This window comes from Dendropsophus ebraccatus, chromosome 3, assembly GCF_027789765.1.
Source record: "Dendropsophus ebraccatus isolate aDenEbr1 chromosome 3, aDenEbr1.pat, whole genome shotgun sequence".
Taxonomy (NCBI): domain Eukaryota; kingdom Metazoa; phylum Chordata; class Amphibia; order Anura; family Hylidae; genus Dendropsophus; species Dendropsophus ebraccatus.
The window spans coordinates 193,815,135-193,831,629 of record NC_091456.1 but is presented as its reverse complement, the minus strand read 5'-3'; the positions used below and the strand labels follow the sequence as shown (position 1 = coordinate 193,831,629).

The window sequence follows — 16,495 nt, the reverse complement described above, 5'->3', positions numbered from 1 at the left end:
CTGTATAAACATTACTATTTACTATTATAAATTGTTGCCTAACAAAAGACTTATGCTAAGTTTACACGGAGAGATAATTCGCCCGATTGTACGATAAACGATTTCAAAGTAACGATTTTTTTTTATAGCGATCAGCGTTTAGATGGTACGATATATCGTACATAAAATTCGTTTTGCGATCGCTTAAGCCTATCTCACACATAGGTAAAATCAGTGAACGACTGTTTACACGGAACGATCTGCGAATTTTTTTGCGAACGACGATTTAAGAACCTGTTAAAAGATCAAAATGAACGATTTCTCGCTCGTCTTTCGATCGTTCGCCGCATTTACACGTACGATTATGATCGTTATCGCGAAAATTCGCCAGATAATCTTTCCGTGTAAACCCAGCATTAGGGTCCATTTACACAGAAAGATTATTTGACAGATTATCTGCCAAAGATTTGAAGCCAAAGCCAGAAACAGACTATAAACAGGGAACAGGTCATAAAGGAAAGCCTGAGATTTCTCCTCTTTCCTGGTTTTGGCTTCAAATCTTTGGCAGATAATCTGTCTATGTAAATGGACCCTAATGGTGCGTTTACACAGGCAGATTTATCTGACAGATTTTTTAAGCCAAAGCCAGGAGCGGACCATAAACAGGGAACGGGTCATAAAGGAAAGTCTGAGATTTCTCCTCTTTTCAAATCCATTCCTGGCTTTGGCTTCCAAAATCTGTCAGATAAATCTGCCTGTGTAAACGCACCATAAACCAGGGTTCACACTATGTTTTTGTAACCTGTTTTTTCATCCATCTTATGCAAAAACAGGACGTGAAGCTGAGGCGTTTGTGTGCATCCATTTTTCTATTTACTTTCATTATAAAAAGAAAAAAAAGGATCCAAAATGTTTTTGTGCACACTTAAAAAAAAAACTGATGCATTTTGATCCTTTTCTTGATCCTTTTTTTTTTATGGACGTCAATGGAAAAACAGATCAAAACATATGCACACACGCATCCGTTTTTTGCATAAAACGGATGAAGAAAATGGATTGAAGAAACGCAGTGTGAACCCGGCCTAATTATAAATAGATGTAGAAAGTTTAAGGTTATATTACTCAAAAATGATTAGCTGTATCTTCTTCTTGGCAGATGAGTGTACCCGGAGATCAGAGGGACATCAGATATCTCCAGATATTACAGCAGATGGTCAGATCACACAAGATACATATGAAGAACATTCTATTCCCCCAGATATACCCCCAGCCCCTCACAGCAAAGATCTGCCATCTCATCCTTATTTACTAGTCCTGTTTTCTGGTTCATCGCTGACTGCTAAGCAAAATGAAAGTCACAGAAGGAGAGAACACAAAAGAACTCATCTAGTAGACAAGCCATTTCCTTGTACAGAATGTGGGAAATGTTTTACTGTGAAATCAAATCTGGTTCAGCATCAAAAAACTCACACAGGAGAAAAGCCATTTTCTTGCCAAGAATGTGGGAAATGTTTTAATCGGAAATCAAATCTTGCTGAACACCAAAAAACTCACACAGGGGAGAAACCTTTTTCATGCCATGAATGTGGGAAATGTTTTACTATGAAACCACAACTTGTGAGACACCAGAGAATTCACACCGGGGAGAAATTGTTTTCATGCCCTGAGTGTGGCAAATGTTTTACTCAGAAATCAACTCTTGTTGCACATCATAGGACTCACACAGGAGAGAGGCCATATCCATGCTTAGAATGTGGGAAATGTTTTACTCAAAAAGCAACTCTTATTGCACATCAAAGGACTCATGCAGGGTAAAAGCCATCTTCATGTTCAGAATGTGGGAAATGTTTTACTTAAAGGAGAAGTTTGGCCAAAAGTATTCTTTAATATGTTATTACTTATGAAAAGTTAGACAAATTCCTAATGTACATTAATTATGGGAAATGCACATATACTGCTATTTCCCTTGATTTAGTAGATCCGGGAGACTTCAAATTCTCAGAAATACTGTGACGTCACGAACCAGGGTGGAAATTCTATCGAGTGGCCAGCAGGGGGCGCAGTATATGTAGAAGCCTATGGACTTTATTGAAGTCTATGGAGTATGTAATGCGAAAACTACACTTTATTGATGACTATGTGTATGGGGGATAAATGGAGGGCACTGAGTAGGGAGGGAGAGAGGAAGGTGCATCTATATACCTCCTCTCTCCCTCCCTGCTTGTATGACACGGCTCCATTAGAATGAATGGAGCCACGTCATAGAGGGGAGGAAATTCCCTCCCACTGGGGGCGGCTCGGCCTACCTCCAGTGCTTGAGCACCGGCTGGTTCCGGTGCATAGAATGGCGCCGTGCACGGGAACCGCGGCACCGGCTACCCCGTGACGGCGCCGTTCAATCCATCGGTTCAGATTAAAGAGGATGTACCTGGTGGTACATCCTCTTTAAATCTCATGTGCAAGGTTGAATGACTTCTCACCTGGACTCAACTGGAAAAGGGATTATCCAGTTTTAGAAAAAGCACAGCTACTTTCTTACAAAAACAGCACCACCCCTGTCCTCAGGTTGTGTGTGGTATCACAATTAATCTTAATTTACTTCAGTGGAACTAAACTGCAAAACCCACACCCAACCCAAGGACAGGGGTCATACTGTTACTGAAAGAAAGTGGTTATGTTTTTCTAAGCCTAGATAACCCCTTTAAATTAGCTGTAAGCTAGAAGATGCAGACATAGTACTGGGTGCTGTCACACTTGACCCAACCTGGGTTTCCTTGTGACAGCTTCTTTGGGGGCAGTGGTAGGTGTCTTGTTACAAGTTCAATCAAGTCATAATTCCCATGAAAGAAATATTAATTATTACATAACATTGTACGTGATATAAAGTACAAAAAACACTATATATATTCTGCAAAAGTAAATTGAATATCGTAATTACAACATCGAACAGGTCAGACTGACTAGCATGAAGCCAACTCCTAGCGGCCTTATGGTCCCTTTGCAATGAAAGATTTATCTGCTGCAAGCAGGCTCCGATCAGTGAGATCGGCGCTTATTCGCAGTGCCTTTTTATGGCACGACAAATGGAGTGGCCGGGCTGCATAAATGATCCATGTATCGTTAGTGCAGCCATGAAAACTGACAGCACATATATGCAAATATCTGTGCTGTGAGTTTCCAGATCACACAGCAGTAATACTTACCTATGTGCACTGCTGCTGTGATGCAACATCCTGTTCTCTGGCTCTCTAGTCCAGCCGCTGTGTTTTCAGGCCCCGCCTCCTCCGGCTGTCAGTTATTCTGGTGGAAGTGGCAGTCTGAAGATAGAGACTGGATGGGAGAACCAGAGAACACGATGACAGCAGCAGTGCACTAGGTAAGTATGTACTGCTATGTGATCTGGAAACCAACAGCACAGATAAATGCTTATTCATGCTGTCAGCTTGCTTTTATAGTAATCGGCCTCATATGCCTTGTTGTGCAGCCAATAACAATAATTTTTGAAGCTTGATCATCTGAGGATTGTACGCTTTCTGGCTCCCCGGCTGATCAATGTCACTTTAACACTGGCCGATTATCGGCTCCAGGAGCGTTTCCTGCGACATGTAATGGCCCTTTATTTAGAAAAACCTCATGTCCCACAGTTAATTATCCCCTTATCATATTCTACAACTCACTACAAACCTTCCTTTACAGTGTGCACCAGGTCAGGTGCTAGCATCTAACCAATCACATCGCTCTACGCTGACCATGTAAAGGGGACAGTTTGAGATTACGATGGAAGTACATCTGTGTATACAGAGAAAGACAAACTCATTTTTAAGCCAATAAAAGAAAAAGAAATGGCGGCTCGCGCCCCGTCTTCTGTTCCCGCACTGCGTTGCATGCACGCACTTACTTAGTTTTTTTTACTGGTTTATATTAATTCATGGAACTGTCAAAGAAGACTATCTTCGGAAATTTTCCACATTAGCATTTAGTTTCTCATATCTCTCACAATGGACTGGACGATGACAGGCAGAGAGCCGCAACTAGTCACAGGCAATGTCCCACCCAGATGACTAGTTGCCGCCTGTCTCCTGGCCTCACCCGGTGTAACAAAACATTTTTTTCCCCCAGGTCCGTTCTCCCAGAAGACAGATGTTCAGTGCCAAAGAGGACATAGAAGTTCCTCCTGCACCAACCACAAGTTGGGCTTCTGACTAGAGATGAGCAAACTTTTCAAAAGTTCAGTTGATTCACAAATTTTTGGCATAAAATTTGGGTTCCTCTGAACCGAACCTTAAAGTGTCGCTGTCGTTTTATTTTTTATTTTTTTTCCACAAATCAATAGTCTAGGCGATTTTAAGAAACTTTGTAATTGGGTTTATTAGGCAAATATGCCATTATCTGCATTCAAAAAGATTTTCCCCCAGGTCCCCCCCTCCCTCCCTCCTCTCTCTCATCCACTGCTCATTATCAGAAAATTTTGACTCTTTTACATCAGTTGTGCCCTGTGTAACCTATGGAGGAGGGAGGAGGAAGATTGTTCCCTGCTCTCTGCTGGCAACTAAAGGATTACACAGTGGCAGCTGTATGAAAGCCAGTATTCAGAGGTCAGAGAGGTCAGTGCTGTCAGAGGAGATAGCCTGGTGATGTAGCTGTAAATTAACTCTTTGTTGTCCTGTTTTGGTGCCTCATCTCCCTCCACCCCTCCCCTCTCCACAGAAAATATGAAGACGGGGGGGGGGGGGGGGGGGGGGGACTTCAAACTGCTTTTTCATAATAAAAATGCATTTTTTGGCTAATAAACCCAATTACAAAGTTTCTTAAAATCGCCTCTACTATTTATTTCGGCAAAAAAAAAATTTAAACGACAGTGACACTTTAAACAAACTGCACCAAAACAGCAAATCTATGGTGGTTACAGGAGTGGGACTTTTGAGACTGTTTTGCTGCAAAAAAAGGCCTACAAAACCTTTTTTGGGGCAGCAAAAAAGTGATTTTTTTTAAAGTGGTTTTGTTCGCTGCTGCGTGCAATTTTGCGGCACACCCTCCCCTGCCCCCCTCCCCGCCCCCCCCCCCCCCAAAAAAAACACATCAAAACAAGCACCAGAAAAGCCTGCTAAACACCCTGGGGGAGGTTTATCAAACATGGTGTAAAGTGAGACTGGCTCAGTTGCCCCTAGCAACCAATCAGATTCCACCTTTCATTCCTCACAGACTCTTTGGAAAATGAAAGATGGAATCTGATTGGTTGCTAGGGGCAACAGAGGCAGTTTCACTTTACACCATGTTTGATAAATCTCCCCCTCTATGTTTTTGACCCTGCATGAAAGTGAGAGAAAAGCACCACAGGAGGTTGGCAACGTTATCATGAGCGGGGCGCTTACCGGAAGTCTGACCGCTCACGCGTATTATTGGGGTGACCTAAAGAGGATGAGGAGCCCTGGCGCCCAGCTGTGCATTGGGGGGGGGGGGCACCTGAGTATGAGAAGCCAAGATGTCCCCGTAGGGCATGGCATGAGGAGAGGGAAGACATGGTGTCATGGCAAGTGGCTCCCTTAAAGTGACTCTGTACCCACAATCTGACCCCCCCCCAACCACTTGTACCTTCAGATAGCTGCTTTTAATCCAAGATCTGTCCTGGGGCCGTTCGGCAGGTGATGCAGTTATTGTCATAAAAAAACAACTTTTAAACTTGCAGCCCTGTGCCCAATGGACGTGGCTTACATGTGTGTATGCATTAGGCTGGCACACCCTCTCTGTCCCTCCTCCCCACCCTCCTCATCTTTAGGAATGCTCCAGGCAGATTGCCTACTATTCCCCACCTGTGTGAATACTGAACATGGGCTGGATCGTTAAGGCACCTGTGCAATGATCAGAAATGTTCTTGGGGCATTCCTAATGGGGAGGAGAGACGGAGAGGTTGTGCCAGCCTAATGCATACACAATGTAAGCAACGGCTTATGACAATAACTGCATCACCTGCCGAACGGACCCCAGGACAGATCTTGAATTAAAAGCAGCTATCTGAAGATACAAGTGGTTTGGTGGGGTCAGATTGTGGGTACAGAGTCGCTTTAACACCACCATCACCCAGCTACAGGGAGGCCATCAGCTCTGGCTGGGGGAAGCAGCCAGTTCCATGCAGTCCACCACCATCCTACTGGGAAGCTTTATTGGGCCCTGAATGCTAGTGAGTGACTGGAGAGGCTGTCAAGCTATAGTGAGCTGTCAAGCCATACTGAATGTAACTTAGTCCCAGAGAGGCCGTCAATTTCCAACATTTACCAAGGTGATGGCTGCATTGTCACTGGCCTAACAGAGTCAAGTATAACAATCACTTCCCACCTGGAAAGCGGCAGAGGTACCAGGCAACGCCCATAAAAATCTGGTGCTTGGACTGGCGCACTTATGAGATGAAGTAAAGATGGACGGACTGTGAGAAGGATGAAAGGTCATGAAGTATCTAAGCTGCTACAATGAAGTTCACAACAACAATCTAAATGTTTACTCCACACCGACGAAGGGCAAATACCCCGAAACAGCTGTCTGTGGATGGATGCCTGGCTTTGGTATTTCCCTTGTCATGTCACAATACTCGCAACTGAGTTAGACTTTGATGAAGTAGGGGCCACCTTGGTATTTCCCTATTTATGTTCCAATACTCGCAACCGAGTTGGATTAAGGAGCTACGTATCAGGGTGGTTTGTCGCTCTCCCCACTGGGAGTCACCCATTAGCAACAGGCTTCCTTCCCTGGAGGGATATCTGGCTTTTTCTATGGTTTGAGACTAGGCAACTGAGGCTTTTTTTTGCATGTTTTACAGGATTCTAAGATGCGTTAATAAATAGGTCCGAAGACAATAAGCTGAATAAAATAACATAGTTTACTGATAAAGGCAAAATACAAACAAGACAAATACAAACAGGATATACTTAGCTATGCACCAGGCCTGGCAAAAAAAAGATATACAGCACTTAGCTATGAATACAGATTACGCCACTCCGAGGAGAGGCCCGGCATTGGATGGACATCCAAGCAGGGCCGGCCTTAGGGTAGATGGCGCCCTGTGCGAAACTTTCTTTTGGCGCCCCCCTGTTGATATCCCCAATAGTAACATAGACTATCTATCTATCTCTCTTTGTATCTCTATATCTATCTATCTAGGGATCTACCTATCAATCTACAGTATCTATCTAGCTGGGTGACCTCTATCATACTGAGTACTATACAAGATGCTGGGAAAGCTGGGTGACCTCCATTATACTGCCTACTATACAAGATGCTAGGAAAGCTGTGTGACCTCTATCATACTGAGTGTAAGATACTAGGAAAGCTGGGTGACCTCCATCATACTTACTACAAGATGCTAGGAAAGCTGGGTGACCTCCATTATACTGCCTACTATACAAGATGCTAGGAAAGCTGTGTGACCTCTATCATACTGAGTGTAAGATACTAGGAAAGCTGGGTGACCTCCATCATACTTACTACAAGATGCTAGGAAAGCTGGGTGACCTTCATCATACTGACTAAAGGGTGCTGGGAAAGCTGGTGACCCCCATCTTACTGAGTATAAGATACGAGGAAAGCTGGGTAACATCCATCATACTTAATACAAGATACTGGGAAAGCTGGGTAACCCTCATCATACTGAGTACAGGATACTGGGAAAGCTGGGTGACCCTCATCATACTGACTACAAGATGCTGGGAAAGCTGTGAGACCTCTATCATACTGACTACAAGATGCTGGAAAGCTGGGTGACCTCTATCATACTGAGTATAAGATACTAGGAAAGCTCGGTGACCTCCATCATACTTACTACAAGATACTGGTAAAGCTGGTTGACCTTCATCATACTGACTATAGGATGCTGGAAAAGCTAAGTGACCTCCATCATACTTACTACAAGATGCTAGGAAAGCTGGGTGACCTCTATCATACTGACTACAAGATACTGGTAAGCTGGTGACCTCCATCATACTGAGTATAAGATACTAGGAAAGCTGGGTGACCTCCATCATACTGAGTATAAGATGCTGGGAAAGCTGGGTGACTTCCATCATACTGACTACAAGATACTGGGAAAGCTGGTGACCTCCATCATACTGAGTATAAGATGCTGGGAAAGCTGGGTCATCTCTATGATACTGACTACAGGATGCTGGAAAGCTGATGACCTGCATTATACTGAGTATAACATACTGGGAAAGCTGGGTGACCTCCATCATACTGACTACAAGATACTGGGAAAGCTGGGTGACCTCCATCATAGTGACTACAAGATACTGGGAAAGCTGTGAGACCTCCATCATACTGAGTATAACATACTGGGAAAGCTGGGTGACCTCCATCATACTGACTACAAGATACTGGGAAAGCTGGGTGACCTCCATCATAGTGACTACAAGATACTGGGAAAGCTGTGAGACCTCCATCATACTGAGTATAACATACTGGGAAAGCTGGGTGACCTCCATCATACTGACTACAAGATACTGGGAAAGCTGGGTGACCTCCATCATAGTGACTACAAGATACTGGGAAAGCTGTGAGACCTCCATCATACTGAGTATAAGATACTGTATCAGCACCACAGCAGACACATTGCGGCTTCAGCCCATACAGGATAACATGGCGCACAGACTCCCGCCATAACACAGAGAGCCCGTAACCTAGCAACTGCGCTGTGTGACCTCCATGTCTATCATCAGGCCTTGGAGATCACCGCTCCTGGTGACCAATCAGTGAGCTCTCAGTATCGCCCCCTCCTGGCTCCTCTGGGAACCGTCCTGGCTACTCGGGACCTCAGCTCCTGGGAGCCGCCACCGCCATACAGGAAGATGACTCCAAATGGAGAGTCACCGAGGGGTCAGGAGTGACTGCGGCAAAGACTCCCGAGGTCAAAGGGGAATTAAAGAGATTATTGTATGAAAAGTTCTGGAACTCTCTAATAGTTGCAGTTCTTTCCAGTATCTCTGCTGTCTGTCAGGGAATAGAGTACACATACTCGTAGCAAACCCTCAGCTGTGAGAAACATCAAAGGATTTCATTTAATTTGCTTAAAAATAAAACAGCACCGCTTCAGGTTGTTTGTGGTATTGCAGCTCAGCCCCAGAGAAGAGACTGGAGGGAGCTGCAATATCTGGTGTCACCTGTGCACAGGGGTGGCGCTGTGTGCTGGAGGAAAGCAGCCATGTTTCTCTAATGCTGTACAATCCTCCTAATGTCTGCGATCCCCAACCACATCAGTGTCCACATAACACTATGGAGGTCGGTAACGTGGAGATACTGATGGGGGTCTGGAAGGAGACAGGAGGAGGCACAGAGGATGACATGGTGAGGGGGACCCAGATAATGTCATGGCCACACTGCAAGGAGAGAGTCCGTATTTGCGGTACGCGTCGGGGGCGGGGCTTATCGGCGGGAGGCGGGGCTTACCGGGACTTACCCGGAACTGTCTTTAGGAGCGCCCCAAAACAACCACTGTGCTCGGAGGGTGAGCGGACAGCTAGGGGGGCGCTCTGGCAGACAGATAGAACGTCTGTCTGCCAGACCAGTTATGTGTGCAGCTGTCTGCCAGAGCGCCCCCCCAGCTGGCCAGGAGTGATGCGCCCTGTGCAACTGCACAGGTCGCACACCCCAAAGGCCGGCCCTGTATATATATATATATATATATATATATATATATATATATATATATATATATATATATACACACACACACACACACACACATACAGTATATGCTCTGTGATGTGCCCAAAGAATAAATATCTTGTGGCCAGAGACAGAATCCTGGCTGCAGCCACAAGAGTGACTGGCAGAGCAGGGAGCCAATGGCTGCTTGCTATGTCAGTCCATTGTTTTTACCTATATGGGCCCATTAGGAGCCCTTATGGTTAAATACATAGGGACATGAGCAGAATACCTTCTGCTTAACCACTTATGTACCACAGTGTGTAAGTGACCCAATGTTCAGAAGACAAGGAGATATCTGCTTTAGGGTACTATTACACCAAGCGATTTTTTGACGACTAACGATAAACGATCTTAAACGACCGCTACGGCAAACGACCCGGAATCGTTCACCCAATTACACGGAACGATGATCGTTATTTATGATCATTCTTGCGGTCGTTTAGTCGTCACTATTGCGTACGTTTTAGCTATGATTTCTTATTACACCGAACAATTTGCGAACAATCAAACGATAAAAATAGGTCCAAATCCTATTAAACGATCAATAATTACTCGTTGGTCGTTTAATGGTTGCCTGCTATTACACAAAACGATTATCGTTCAAATCCAAATGATGTAACGATTTTTTGAACAATAATCGTCCCGTGGAATAGGGCCCTAACTGCTTGTGCATTTGAGGAAGTTTCATGTTTACACCGTTTGCCCTGGGGTAAAACTGACATGTTATGCATGTTCCTCAAGTTCTTACGATTACAATTAAAAAATTACAATTAAAAAAATTAAAACCTTTTTTAAAAAAGAAATATTCCTTAAAATGGCTCTATTCCCAGGCTTATAGCGCTTATATCCATTGGTCTATTGGGCTGTGTGACGTGTCATTTGTTGCGCCATGATCTGTACTTTCTATTGGTACCTTGTTTGCGTATATACGACTTTTTGATCACTTTTTATTACAAGTTTTCTGGATTTGATGCGACCAAAAATGTACAATTTTGCACGTTGGAATTTTTTGCGCTGTACACCATTTACCGTGCAAGATCAGGAATGAAATAGGTTAATAGTTGGGGCGATACCAAACATGTTTATTTATTTATATATATTTATAAAATGGGGAAAGGAGGGTGATTCAGACTTTTATTAGGGGAGTTTTCTCTTTTAATTTAAAAACATTTTACATTTTTTTTTACACACTTACTAGAAGTCCCCCTGGGGTTAGGATCATTCCCCCCCCCCCTGGGGTTAGGATCATTCCCCCCCCCCCCCCTGGGGTTAGGATCATTCCCCCCCCCCCCCTGGGGTTAGGATCATTCCCCCCCCCCCCCTGGGGTTAGGATCATTCCCCCCCCCCCTGGGGTTAGGATCATTCCCCCCCCCCCCCCTGGGGTTAGGATCATTCCCCCCCCCCCCCCCTGGGGTTAGGATCATTCCCCCCCCCCCCCCCTGGGGTTAGGATCATTCCCCCCCCCCCCCCTGGGGTTAGGATCATTCCACCCCCCCCCCTGGGGTTAGGATCATTCCACCCCCCCCTGGGGTTAGGATCATTCCACCCCCCCCCCCCCTGGGGTTAGGATCATTCCACCCCCCCCTGGGGTTAGGATCATTCCACCCCCCCCTGGGGTTAGGGTCATTCCCCCCCTGGGGACTTCTAGTATTGCTAGTCTGATCTCTCATAGAGATCTATGCAGTATAGATATATAGATATAGTATAGTTATACTGCATAGATTAATGAGATAGGCGCCCTATTGTTCTTGGCTGCTGCAGCCGAAAGCAATAGAATGCCGAGCCGGGATCAGCACCATTACATCGCAGACCCCGGCCGAGACCAGATGTGGGGATCGCTCCTCTGTGATTACGTCATGGGGAGCGATCCCCACCACTAAACCACCAGGCATGGGAAAATAAGCATTTTAAATGCAGCTGTCATCTTTAACAGCTGCATTTAAAAGGTTAATTAGCGGGCACGGCGATCGGACCGTGCCCGTTAATTCCGCGGTCCCGGGCTACATCTCATCGTCCACCACCTCATATTCAAAATCCTCACTCTGGTCGTCCCCCTGACTTGCTGCTGTAATAACCTGGCTCACCGACAACAGTGTCTCCTCATCATCAAAAACTGCAGAAGGTTAGAGGGGTTCTCCAAGTCTACAAAAACATGGCCGCTTTCTTCCCAGTGCTAGCCATGTTTTTGTAGTGCCAGATAACCCCTTTAAATTTTTGGGCATCGGTACACACAAACTCCTGAAGCTCTCAGTTGCGAGTATTAGGGTCCATTTACACAGAAAGATTATCTGCCAAAGATTTGAAGCCAAAGCCAGAAACAGACTATAAACAGATCGGGTCATAAAGGAAAGACTGAGATTTTTCCTATTTTCAAACCCATTTCCTGGCTTTGGCTTCAAATCTTTGGCAGATAATCTGTCAGATAATCTTTCTGTGTAAATAGACCTTGGAGTAGGATTCTGGGGCAATTAATAGTAGACCAACAAAGTACAGCAATCACTGAGCTCAGGGAGATCAGCAAAAAGATTCAGATACCCGCAACCGAGTGGGACTAATAGAAGGAGTTACATATCAGGGTGGTTTGGTGATCTCCTCACTGGGAGGTGCCACTTGGCAACAGGTTTCCTTCCCTGGAGGGATATCTGGCTATTCCAATGTTTTGAGATTCAAGACTGAGGCTCCACAGACTCCAGTACTTATCAACTGCTGTATGTCCTGCAGGAAGTGGCGTTTTCAGTCTGACACAGTGCTCTCTGCTGCCACCTCAGTCCAGAGCAGCAGCAAATCCTCATAGAAAACCTCTCCTGCTCTGGACAGTTCCTGACATGGACAGAGGTGGCAGCAGAGAGCACTGTGTCAGACTGGAGAGAATACACCACTTCCTGCAGGACATACAGCAGCTGGTAAGTACTGGAAGACTTGAGATTTTTAAATAAAAGTAAATTACAAATCTATATAAAACACATACAACCTTGTTACAGCAGACCGCAAGCCAGCAGCTGGTGGGTTAAACGTTCCTATTCATCAAAGCAGATAAAGTGTAAATAGTCCTGGTTCTTTAATGCAATATCATTAATTCACCTTAACGTTTTTTTTTTTTTATTGGTATATAAACAGGTTTTAGGTCTTTTTTAGCTTAGGCGATCTAATACAGCATTAAGTAAGTCTGAACAATCAAGTCATGATACCCGATGAAGAACGTTTGCCAAGTAAAGCATTTCCCACATTCTGGAGAAGGAAACGGCTTCTATCCCATGTGAGTTCTTTGATGTGCAGCCAGAGTGGATTTCTGACTAAAACATTTCCCACATTCTGGGCATGGATAAGGCCTCTCCCCTGTGTGAGTTCTTTCATGTATGATAAGATTTGATTTTTGAGTGAAACATTTCCCACATTCTGGGCATGAAAATAACTTCTCCCCTGTGTGAATTCGCTGATGTCTAACAAGTTGTGATTTCATAGTAAAACATTTCCCGCATTCATGGCATGAAAATGGTTTCTCCCCGGTGTGAGTTTTGTGATGTTTAACAAGAGCTGATTTATTGCTGTAACATTTCCCACATTCTGGACAAGAAAATGGCTTCTCTCCCGTGTGAGATTTTTGATGCTCAGCAAGGTATGATTTCATAGTAAAACATTTTCCACATTCTGTGCATGAAAACGGCTTTTCTCCTGTGTGGATTATCTGATGTCTTACAAGATGTGATTTTAGAGTAAAACACTTTCCACATTCTGGACATATATGAGGCTTCTCACCTGTGTGATTTCTTTGATGGAGGACAAGATCTATTTTACGAGTAAAATATTTCATACATTCTTGGCATAAAAATGGCTTCTCTCCCGTGTGAATTTTCCGATGTTCAACAAGATTTGATTTCCGATTGAAACATTTCCCACACTCTGTACATGAAAATGGCTTCTCTCCCGTGTGAGTTTTTTGATGTTGAACAAGATTGGATTTTACAGTGAAACATTTTCCACATTCGGTACATGAAAATGGCTTCTCTTCTGTATGAGCTCTTTTATTTCCAACATTCTTTCTACAAGTTTTATTTTGCTTAACGCTCTCTGGTGAATCAGTAGACGGGACTTGTATAACAGGAACAGATGAGAGCTCTTTGCTGTGAGGGGCTGAGGGTATATCTGGGGGAATAGAAGGTTCTTCATATGTATCTTGTGTGATCTGACCATCTGCTGTAATATCTGGAGATATCTGATGTCCCTCTGATCTCCGGGGACACTCAGCTGCCAAGAAGAAAAAAAACTTTAGAATTTGGAGTGAAATAACCATAAGCATTTAAAGAGGATGTTCCATCAGGTAATCCTCTTTAATCTGACCCAGGGATAGAACAGTGCTGTCACGGACAAGCCGGTGCAGCGGTCCGTTTTTTTAACTGCGGCATGGTTCCTGTGTACGGCGCCATTCTATCCACGGGTACCAGGCCGGAGCTGAATCACAGGAGGCGGGCCGGCCTGCCCCCAGTGGGCGGAATCCCCACCCCTGTATGATGCGGCTCCCATGATTCTAGTGGAGCGGCATCATAGAGGGGAGGGAATTTCCACCCACTGGGGGCGGGCCGGCCCGCCTCCTGTGCTTCAGTACACCGCCATACACGGGAATTGGGCCACAGTTCAAAAAACAGACCGCGGCATCGGCTTGCCCGTGACATCGCTGTTCTATCCCTGGGTCAGATTAAAGAGGATGTACCTGATGGAACATCCTCTTTAACATGCAACACCCCTAAGCGGATGTAATACTAATAAATGAACTCTGCCAGTCCAGGCCTCGGACCCAGACTCCTCTCCTGCATGGCTCACAGGGCCAGCTGCTACCTAAACCCAGATTTTTCAGGTCCGGGAGCTGTTCAGACTAGTGCTGTGGAGATGCAAACTGTTTATACATCATGCTGTGTGGGGAAACAGTCCAGGACAGGCATGCAACGTTCATGTCGTCAGTGATTCACGGACAGAACAAGGAACGTGTGAATGCAGCCTAACAAGAAACTAGCTGGATTTCCTGATCGGGATACTTAATAATGGCTTTAATTAATCACTGTCAGCCGCCACTCCCTAATATAGACCCTTATGATTGGCTGTCATTCAGGAAAAGTCTGCTCCATCATCATTTCTACATTACAGCCATTTTGAGTTTTTCATGTGAAAAGAATCCCAGAATATTTTAGTTTCATAAAATATTCAGAAAAATCTGGCAGAACACAGAGCTTTGAATATTGTACACAAAACTGTTGTAGCCGATGAAAGAGTAAAATCTGTGGCTTCTGTGCATTAAGTGGTCACTACTCACCTGGGCGGTTACCTGTAGTGATGTCTTCCTTATACTGCTCATCACTGCTCATATCTGTCTCTTCTCCTTTTACTATTATGTCTATAACATTAATATAATTCAGATCATTCGCTGAAGTGATATCCACATTATACTGTTCATCACTGCTCACATCTGTCTCTTCTTCTTTTACCCTTATATCTGTAGCATTAAAATAGTTCAGATTCCTCCCAGTAGTGATGTTCTGCTTATACCGCTCATCACTGCTGTCATCTGTCTCTGGAGCATTAATATTGTTCCCATCTTCCCCCTGATTCATAAGAAGTGAGAGAAATATTGTAAAAGTCATCAGACAGGAGGAGAAGTCAGGTGGGATGTACAGATCATAGGGAACATCTCCATCTACCTGATCCTGATCCTGTGGGAGAAGAGGACGGGGACATCTCTCTGGTGCTGTTCTCTTACTGGATCTGACTGGAGGGAACACATACAGAGACTGAATTCATTCTTTCCATCCAGATAATACAGAGAGGAGGTGTGTATATAGTCCTGTCTATTACCTGCTGCTGGGAGGGGCTGCTGATCCTCCAGCATCACATCCTTGTACTGATCCTTGTGTCCTTCTACATACTCCCACTCCTCCATGGAGAAATAGACCGCCACGTCCTGACACCTTATAGGAACCTGGCACACACAATGATCACACAGTCATCCCCCCCACCCCTCCAGTGGTGTTACTGTATAATGTCCCAGCATTCCCAGCAGCCACAGTCTCACCTCTCCACTCAGCAGCTCCACCATCTTGTTGGTGACTTCTAGGATCTTCTCTTCCTCCATTTCCTCATGTATCAGGGGCCCCGGGATTGGGCTCAGGGTTCTTCCCCATCCTTCACACCCAGGGGCCCCACAGCGCCCACTAGAGGACTTCTTCACTACTGTGTAATCCTGTGTATGGAGAGACACATTACTATCACTCCATCCATTCCCAGAATCCCTCACCTCCCCAGTGCTATCCATCTGTTATTCCATAGATAAGAATGATGTCATGATGACATCACTCCCAGAATCCCTCACCTCTCCAGTCCTATCCATCTGTTATTCCATAGATAAGAATGATGTCATGATGACATCACTCCCAGAATCCCTCACCTCTCCAGTCCTATCCATCTGTTATTCCATAGATAAGAATGATGTCATGATGACATCACTCCCAGAATCCCTCACCTCCCCAGTAAGCAGGAAGAGTATGTGTAGGGTGAGGGTTATTATCCTCTCGGCCATCTTGTTCCTCTCTCGCTCCATCCTGATTTTGCCAATCAAGAGAATTAACAAAGGATTCTGTATTGTAAAAATCTGGAGAGAAAATGAGACAGAATAAATACAACTCATCAAAATTTGAGAAAAAAAAAAGTTATGGCTTTAGTGATGTCTCAAAAAAGGGCATAAAGTACCAAGTCCTGAAGGGGTTAATCCTCACGCTGTCCCCCAGCTCCTCCACACATCCCTCCACCTGCAGAGCTGTACAGGAGCCGTGTGCTTCC

General features: G+C 44.8%; 1 protein-coding gene across 1 annotated transcript; it reads right to left on the bottom strand.

Annotated features, from left to right (window-relative positions):
* Positions 1 to 12,752: 12,752 nt before the first annotated feature.
* Positions 12,753 to 15,273, bottom strand: LOC138786646 (zinc finger protein OZF-like). The gene is made up of 2 exons (XM_069963627.1): positions 14,976 to 15,273; positions 12,753 to 13,915 (listed from the first exon to the last, which is right to left on the bottom strand). The coding sequence occupies exons 1-2, from the start codon at positions 15,271 to 15,273 to the stop codon at positions 12,918 to 12,920; spliced, it is 1,296 nt and encodes a 431-aa protein (XP_069819728.1). The 3' UTR covers positions 12,753 to 12,917.
* Positions 15,274 to 16,495: the final 1,222 nt, after the last annotated feature.

What these genes read in the sequence shown, in the direction of transcription:
- LOC138786646 (XM_069963627.1), bottom strand. Translation starts at nt 15,273, where the DNA reads ATGAATCAGGGGGAAGATGGGAACAATATTAATGCTCCAGAGACAGAT. An exon ending in CACTACAGGTAACCGCCCAG is followed by an intron (nt 13,916 to 14,975) that starts GTGAGTAGTGAC and finishes TCTTCTTGGCAG; the next exon opens with CTGAGTGTCCCCGGAGATCA.